The sequence below is a fragment of the Electrophorus electricus genome, chromosome 7, assembly GCF_041902795.1.
Source record: "Electrophorus electricus isolate QZ-2024a chromosome 7, ASM4190279v1, whole genome shotgun sequence".
Taxonomy (NCBI): domain Eukaryota; kingdom Metazoa; phylum Chordata; class Actinopteri; order Gymnotiformes; family Gymnotidae; genus Electrophorus; species Electrophorus electricus.
In genome coordinates, this window is record NC_137503.1 from 21,167,154 (window position 1) to 21,176,362 (window position 9,209).

The 9,209-nt window shown below is 37.5% G+C and overlaps 1 protein-coding gene across 2 annotated transcripts; it reads right to left on the bottom strand.

Annotated features, from left to right (window-relative positions):
• Positions 1-250: 250 nt before the first annotated feature.
• Positions 251-5,146, bottom strand: zfp36l1b (ZFP36 like 1 zinc finger CCCH-type b). Of its 2 annotated transcripts, none has more exons than XM_027000764.3 (2): positions 4,911-5,146; positions 251-3,681 (listed from the first exon to the last, which is right to left on the bottom strand). In XM_027000764.3, the coding sequence occupies exons 1-2, from the start codon at positions 4,959-4,961 to the stop codon at positions 2,683-2,685; spliced, it is 1,050 nt and encodes a 349-aa protein (XP_026856565.2). In that variant the 5' UTR covers positions 4,962-5,146; the 3' UTR covers positions 251-2,682. The 2 variants fall into 2 exon arrangements, with proteins under 2 accessions (XP_026856565.2, XP_081574601.1); XM_081718475.1 differs by having other exon boundaries at positions 251-3,784.
• Between the last annotated feature and the right edge of the window lie 4,063 nt (positions 5,147-9,209).

Sequence of the window (9,209 nt, forward strand, 5' to 3'; positions counted from 1 at the left end):
GTTGCCATAGCTTACAAGTGCAGTCAGAGGGAAGATAACAGCCAAACACGACTCTCCCAGCCTTACAGAGGGCAACAGCCTTTTCCTGTCTCATGTTGCATGTTTGCATTAAAAGCACATCACTTTATTTGAAGAATGATTTCAGTTTTTTAGGGGAGAAACCTTATCGAAGGAGAAAGTTAAAATAATGTTACATAATGAGATAAGTAATGGATAAGTAACAGATCAGAATCAGCCAGATGCTTGCAGATAAAAGTAAATGTTTTTAATGATGAAAGGGCGATCCAGTAACAGACAACAGGTCAAAGTCAAAACCAGTAAAATGAGAATTCCAAACCAAAAGGTACACCAGGAAGAGAGTCAGAAACAGTCCAAGTCAAAGCCAGAGAAAAAACACAAATACAAGCTACCAAATCCAACAGGGAAAATCCAAAAGCCAGTCAGGAAACAGGCGAGGACAAAACACAATGAACCACTCAGTATGCACTGAAATAACAAGGGCAATACTTCATACTGGAATAAACGCAACACAAGTCTTAATAGCCACGGCAATGAGGAACAGTTGTACATAATTAATATTCTGATGAGGATGAATGTGAGCTTGATGTTGATTTGGGTGATGGTTGACTGTAGAAGTACACCTGATTCTCCTGGGGATTCTGGGAAGGGTTGTATGGCTCTGACAGGCTTATGGTGCCAGAGGGAGGAATGACACAAGGGCAGCAATTTTTTAAAACTGTATTCTCTGAGCAAGGATTCTTGAAGCATTTGGTCAACAGTATTCCAACTTTTTACTAATATGACTGTCTTTATTTATTTAACCTTTATTAAAAAAATACAAACACCTTTCTCTGGATGGCCTGATGCTGAGCTGATATCAGTCACACATTTAGAAAGAATATATTACATTTTACAAATATGAATTGGTTTGGTTTATATTGCAGTTTGTCATCACAAAAGACACAACATGAACTACTGTAGTGAGCTTCCTCGGCTGCTACAATAGGATACATTCAAAAGGTGCTCTCAAATTCAGTCCTGTTAACCTTTACTTTTCTAACAATCTTTCTAAACATTCTTCTGGCATGTACAGGTGGCTAGAATGATCTAAAAATACATCTTTGTGGAAGCACATCATGTGTAAGAGACACTAATGGAAAAGATGACCTTGAATTGTTGATGAAAGATTAAAAAATAACCAAAGTAAATACACAGAGGCATATTTACAGTAATTCTCTTAACAGTGATCTATTTTAGATGCATGACAGTGTGCTTAAAGTTGCAAAGTGCCATCAACACATGAGATTTGTTTTATATTGATTTAGGTGATTTGTCCTTGCCAATATCAAGAAAAATCAGTGCTTTGAAACTCCTATCCTAAACACTGCAGTTAAAGGAATAGGACTGTTGTCAAGAAAACTCAGGCTACATTCCACATGGTCATCATCACATTACAGGAGATCAGAGAGTCACACAAACACACACACAAAATAAAACTGCAGTCCAACATCAGGGAGGGAAAAAGTAAATGAAATGCAACATTTTGTTTAAATTAAATTAAATTTTGCACTTCAAAACATATCATTGTGTTCTTACAATATGTCATTTCAGTTTCATATATTAATTGTGGAAACACAAGTCTACACAATTTTATTATTAATACAGGTAGTCATAATTTATGATAAAACAATAAAATATATTTTATATTTTATCAAGATAAATACAAACCAAAAAATGCTTACAATCAGTAATAAATAATTTTATAAGTTAAATAAGCCCTGCCAAGATAAACCTTCAGTCTGAAAGTTTTTACAAAGAACAAATATGAACAATAATAAAATTGCTGTAATAATAATAATAATAATATATTAACCATAATACATGTAGTAATTTTGAATTAATGACTGAACATTTTGTTGTGCTAAATGGAGGAAAATTAGACACTTGACAATTAAACACTGTGAAGTTGACTGAGTCTGTCAAACAAGAGAGGAAGGGAAAGTTGACTAAAGTTCTTGTTCATAGCTGAAAACTATAGCATACACCACTCAGGTATCTTATATTTTTGGGACTGTTACTATGGCAGCAACACATACTGACTGACATCTTAGAACCACAAGAAAACATTTCACATCTCTGTTGATTCTTTGCAAAACATCCAAGTTTTGTATAGAAAAAGTAGCACAAGGTCTAGGCACTTTACATAATGGAAGGCCATTTCTTTTAGCCATTTAACAGAGACTTACCTGAGGTTATGGACATTGGGAGCTGCTTATTGCATTCCCTAGTTTTTTTTGTAGGAAGGCCTGCTGTACTGGGAAGAGGCTTCAATGCAATGCCATAATATCTGGTTAAACAAGATTCTTTTACATTTTACCTTGTTACAAGGACCTTGTCATGTTCACTATATTTGTATTTTGGTTTTTCATGCAAAGAGAGAAACGTAGATATCACATAAATACCAACCTTACTACTGTTTTGTATTAAAATGGACTGTTGGGCCCGTGAGGCTCAAGTCAGTGCTACTTACGGAACTAAGGATTCTGGTTTGAATCAGTAGCTATGAAAAACACTTTACTGCTACATCCATCCACTTCTCTGCTGTAAACAACGGAGAGGAGGGAACGATATGGTGGCAATCATGCTATCTCTACATTCACAAATCCTCAATCTCACTCACTCCTAATCATCAGAAATGGACAGCCGGCTGAAAATGGGGAGTCTGCGTGTAGCATCTAGCACTGGAGATTCAGAATCACTGTAGCTGCCCAAACTGCTCTGGTAACTGTCAGGGTCAGAGAGGGAGTCTGTTGGACTTGGAGGGGATTGTGACATTGGGCACATAAAGGGCATGGTGGGTGAGGGCAGGGCAGGCATGTCCAGGGCTGGAGGCCCATCTATGTTTGGCCCAAACAGGCTGCCAAACTCCTGGCTAGAGTAGGTGGAGGTGCTCCCTGGCCACTCTGTCAGTTCCTCCATGGAAAACAAGGGTGGGGGTGTAATCGAGGTGGGGTTGTCTGTGGTCCCCCTGAAGCTAGGAAACCAAGCAAAGCTCCAGCTGTGCTGGAGGCATGGGCACTCCAGCTTGTTGAAGGTGAGAGGGGGAGGCCCATAGCACTCCTCTGCATTGTGGATGAAATGGCAGCGTGAACCATAGGGACAGAAGCCGATGGTGTGGAAGGTGCGGCATGGCTCTGTCTTGTATTTGGGATGGCGGCTCAGGCTGCGCAGCTCATGCAGCCCATGAGCAAATTGGCACTTATCGCCATACTTACAGGAGCCGTTCTCCTCAAAGGGCCTGCACATCTCAGTTTTGTAGCGGCTGGAGATAGTCTGGCTGCTCCCACCACTATTAACGCAGCTAGAAGTCGTTGGCTTCAGCCACTCCCTGGTTTCAGAGTAAGAGCGCTCTCGGAAACGGTTCTCCTTGTTGTTGCTGCCATTTTTAAGGGTTGGGGTATCCATCTTGAAGCTGCTCGTAAGATGGTTTGTGCTACATTTGGAGCTGTGTATAGATTCAGAGTGGCGGCACTGGTAAAGTCTCACTGCAGAGGCTCTGATGACGTTTCTGTCCAACAGAGAGGCAGCAGAGGTGGAGAAAGGTCTGTCAGCACCAGTACAGAAGATAGACTCCACCTGTGGCTGAGCAAAGCCACTGCTGTAGCTCAGCAGTTCACTGGTCTGAAAATAATAAGCATCAGAGGAGATTGCTAAAACTGGACATTCAGCTGGATCCTCACTGTGTTGGAGATGGACCTGAAGATGCTTTACCATCATCTTATATCTTATGTGGTAAGATAGGACAACAGGAACAACAGTAGCAGTTAAAGCTGTCAGTGTTCAGGGCTCACTTAGAATCTGTTCTTAAACTTCAACCTGTCTTATTCCACACCTTCAGTATACATTTTTATTCAACCATAAATAACACCTTTAGGAGGGGATGATACACCATCACCACCTGCTAGAGTCATGGTGACTATAATTTTGCACTCAGAAGAGTATGTCCCTCATGAGTACAGATAATAGTCCTTTAAAACATTTAGCTAAAAAAAAGTCTTATTATTATATAGCTCCATTGAAGATTAAATGACTGAAAAGAGCTAGTAATAAAGGTCCCAGAACTGGTTTTAAAAATTAGGGTACAACCTTTCATACACTGGGATTTGTCCTAAGAATCATATAAATAGTGATATTAACTAATTTTTTTTGAACAACATAAACAATGTTTTCAAGGTAACTTTAATTAAGGTATTAGTAGGCTAGTAATTATCCTTCTTAAATATTTGTATTATAATAAAAACATAAGAAAGACGATATTTATACAAAAATAAGTGTAATGTGTATCCAAAACCCATACCATGAAATAGAATGTCCATTGAGTTTGCAATTATATGCAATTATATTTACATTTAATATGCAATTATAATATGGAAATGAATCAATGACATGTTTCTGTAATAAACATTCAAGATGAACTGTTGCTTAGGTCAATCAATATACTATTCCAATTTAACAACGAAAATTACTTATACTGAAACTCAAATCCTGTTCAGCCTCATTTTGTAGGGAAACAGCGGCCCAGCTATTTGGTTAACTGGCTGATCGAGTCAATCGCAATCATAACATACATATGTGATGCGTAAAACCGAGATTAAAAGCGTGAAGTGAGGCTAGTGTCATTTTGCGAGTCTTAATCTTTTCTTAATCTATTATTATAGATCATGAGACACCATCTTAAGAAGGGGGAATAATCCAAGATTGAACGCTCTTGGCTCAACTGTTGCAAGATTGCGTCTACAAAAAAGTACAGTGTGCATTTTTCAGTTTGAAATACACGAGTTGTTTTTACAGCCTGTATCGAACGGTCTAGCACAATAAATGTACAAAATAGATCAGTTAAAAATGCATACCTTATTCGTCATTTCGAAGTCGAAGAAATGAGATCCAACAGTTGCCGTCATTACTGCTGATCGAGTATATCTGAAGTAGTTACAAGTTGACAAAATGATGTGTTTTAAGGCACGATGGGTATATTCCTGGGTTTGTGGAACTTGCGTCCCGCAAAAAAGCCCCCTGTCCTGAGAAAGTTCAGCGCATTTCCTTTATAAAAACTAGCACAGTTTTCTTCAAAGAGAGGGAGGGAGGGATTTTTCTCGGTGATGAACGCTTGGATATCGGTGATAACTCCTCCTCTTTTCCGCACGTCTCTCATGGTTTGACAGTCAGAACACGCCAACTTCAGGCAGTTTCAATCTCATAGCTGTAAAGACATAACCACTGCTTGACTGTTTTTCTTCCTAAAGTGAGACACCACGTGTCACTTCAGAAATATTTCACAGTTCCTAAATTAAACTTAATATTTTCAGATTGATCTTTTTTTATTTAAATAAAAAAAAAATATATATATATATATATATTTATTTTATTAAGGTGAAATAAGATGTAATGATAAAATGTGCAACATAGTCCCTTTTAACACTTCAAATATGAATACATGCTAAAGCTATGTAACAAATGACTTTAATAAATTTGTAACTTGTCAATTCAGTACCTCAGGAGGTCTCTACCCACCCTGTGTGCTATAGTGTATTTTTGTTTTGGGGGTCTTGGCTTTGGGCCCTGATTGTTTGCAGGAGGTTTGTGGTCAAGCTTTCTATGCCTCTGTTAGTTTTTGGTTGCATTCTGCTGTTTTCCACAAAAGTCTAAACAGTTTCCACACATTCATTTAAGCAGTCCTATCTCCACACACCCATACATCCATATAGCCTCTCAGCAAAATCCTGAACTCTCTGATTGCATGGAATATTTAGAGAAGCATTTCTCAAGGTCACCACTCAGCTCATCTGTGGTCTTGCTTGAAAGCACAATCCATGGAATATTCAGATTATTTTGTGTCCATTATCTTGCCAGACAACTGAGATGTACATTAATTTTTTAAGCAGTTAATCAGGGAGCAAATAATTTTCATGAGGCCTTAAAAATGTATCATACAGCAAACGTTCCTCCCTCTGAGGAGTTTGAATATGACTCTCAATTTGTAAAACAGATTTTTGTATCTTGACTTTAAAAGGCATTGTACAGTGGATACCTGAGAGATGGAGAGAATCCTGAAATTTTAAAGCCTGAAAAAAGGCAAAAGAATGTGCTTTAGATCTCTGCAGCAGTACAGCACACTGCAGTTCCATATCTGTCTCTCCTTTTTAAATTATGATCTTGTAGAACAAAAAGGTCATACTCAAGGCACACGAGCAAACTCCAGATGTGGTGTAATGCAAGTTCCCAAGTCAGATTAATTTGTGTTTCTCTTCTGAATGGGTATGTCAGAGCACTGGGTCTTTTACAGTCTTGCTGGAGGGCACAGTTCATGCTTTCTTCCCAAGGCTGTTCAAATATTTAGTTAATTAATATTAATATTCATATTATTCTCTCAGAACTTCCAATTGCCTAAGAGCAGTAAAAAGAAAAGGCAATGCAAAAAGGTTGCTCAAATTTAGAATGCCTTTGCAATAATAAACATATAATGGACAACCATATCAGCAAAAGACCCTGCAGAGCTCCTGCTTGCTGTAAGACATAGATAAGATGTCCCTGTAGCTTCTTACACACATCCAGTGGCTCTGAGAAGGAGGATGAATAAGAATATGAGAGCAACAGTATGGGCAGCCAACAGCCTCACAGAGCCAAGCAGCAAAGGAAAACACAGCAGTCAACTGTTCAGTACCACAGTGTATTCAACAAAAAAATAAAATGTTTTGCATTTGAACTGGACTCAAAGCCCTGTAGATATTATGTGTGATATATGTTTTAGACTAAGCTCATTGTACTATAAATAAGATAAAATGTCTTGGACCTATATAAACTCAGAGTTGTCTACAGTTTCTTGTGTCCCCTTTGGGAGTGCACTGACTAGAGCACATATTATAGGCTTCCAGTGATAATAACTGTTCATTTTCCACTTCTCCCCAATTAGCTGAGAGGGAGGGTTTGGTCCAAAAGCTCCAGAAGCAATTGGTTGTTTCCCCTCAAGAGAGCTGCAGCTCTGGTTTTTGGGCTGGGAGTTTTCAGGCCTTGGGCAATATGACCCATTTGAACAAGTCCTGAGTGTTTAGGGTGCCTACACTGTGTGGCCACCACTCAAAGAACTTCCACAATCGTTTGTGTAAGGCTAATAAAAGGATTCAGGGGATTTTTTCATCTTTGGCTAATACAGGTTGACACAACCATGGATCCTAAGAAGACACATATTATTTATAAACCTTGTAAAAACAAATCTATGAAAGACAAGCATAAATGTTTGTTGAATGTTGCAGTAGGCCAAGGGGAGTGTGCACTTTCGGTCATGCTGGATTGAGTATTGTCTGGTCCTCTCGTTTTAATTTATATGAAGCAAACTGGCTTTTTCTGTCATTTACTACCACAAATTGTCAGTTCATCAGCTGTAAAATACATAAACTGTGTCATTTATTTTAGAACTGGAAAAAGTGTATGAACAATTAAGATTTATTTGAATCTTCATACAGTTTTCCTGCACAGCACAGCACAGTACAATAGCTCTCTTGTAATTTGACACACACTTTACTATTTACTATTGACAATCATATTTTTCCTTGTTTTCTATTGTTATCTGTGTGGAAATCCCATGTTTTTTTCAACCTGTGTTCTCTAAAAGGGCTCTTAAAAATATTTGACTACTGACTTGGTTGGCTTTTGCAATTGAATGTAGACTGGTTAATTTTGCAGTTCACTATTAATTTAGTGTTTTGGATGTCACCATGTTTGAGACCAGAGAGAGAGAGAGAGAGAGAGAGAGAGAATGGGAATTTTGTCTGACATGGGAAGTTCATTAATGTGAGGAAGCCAGCTGTGACTGATTTTACTATGGTATTTTATTTTGACAAAAGCCCATGGGGCGATAAGAGCATATATTTTTAAACTTGATTGTTGGCAAAGTTTCACCATTTACAGAGCTGGACTGGAGGTTACCTTTAAGTACAAGAACTATTTAGTTTTTTTACTTGCATGTTTTTGTTTCCATCTTTCATATAAAGACCCTCCCTTTATGAAAGGAGACATGGGTCTTTTTATGAAAGGAGACATGGGTCTTTTCAGTATTTGGTGGTGCTATATAGCAGCAGTTTAAGCAAAACAAAATATCTATAAAGCCTTTATAAATACTGTAGCACTATTGAACTTTTTCTAGATATTTTGTTATTTTAATGAATGAATAATGTTACACTTATATAGCACTTTAGCAGAACCCAAGGACAATCAACACATCTTACAATCAACAACAATTTTTATATCCAGTCAACAAGCTTATTTTATTTAATAAAACACTATTCCTATCTGTGCATTGTTAAGATCTTGGACAGCTACTACAAAGTTTGAATGACTGTATACATCACCACAACTCATAAAATGAGTAAAAAAAAAAAACAGGAAACAATTTGTTGCTTAGATTAAAGATGATATGGAAAGGTCATCTTATATATAGAGAGAGGAAATAAAAAAATAGATGAGTTAGAAAGAAGGGGTAGGGTACAAAGTCTGGAGAATGAGAGAGAGAGATTGGGTAAAGTGGTTGGAGAAAGGGTGGTGTTGTGCCTCTGGAATGTGGGGGGCCACTCATGCTGAGACTGATTTTCTCATTTCTCTCTGCTGTAATATAAGGAGATGTTTTTTTGTTTGTTTGTTTGTTTTTTTGGTCACAGGCCTGGGCCATGCTCAAGCTGATTGTGTGCATATGTATTTTTGAGTACTTGTGATGCTGTGTCCTTGAAAAGACCAAATCTACCCAGGTAGGAGGAAGCATAAAAATGTCAAAACTTTAAAGCTCATTTCCAGCCATTGTAAAATATTAGAAAATTAACTCGAGATTATATTTTTATTTATTTTTAAAATATTGTTTTTGCAAAGTTGTCATGACTTTGCTGACATGTTGTGTGTATGCTTTAATTGACACGTGATCAAAGTCAAGTTTATTTATATTTACATTTACATTTACGGAATTTAGCAGACGCGCTTATCCAGAGCGACTTACAAAAGTGCTTTGTCATTTACTCATAGAATATATCCTAGTACAGTACAGTAGGTTAGAATCAAACATTCCAATGAACTAGAATACTGTAGAATACAGGGATGAATGCTGATAGCTAGAAGTACAAAATACATAAGGTCTATCATAAACAATGACAAGTGCAATAAACAAT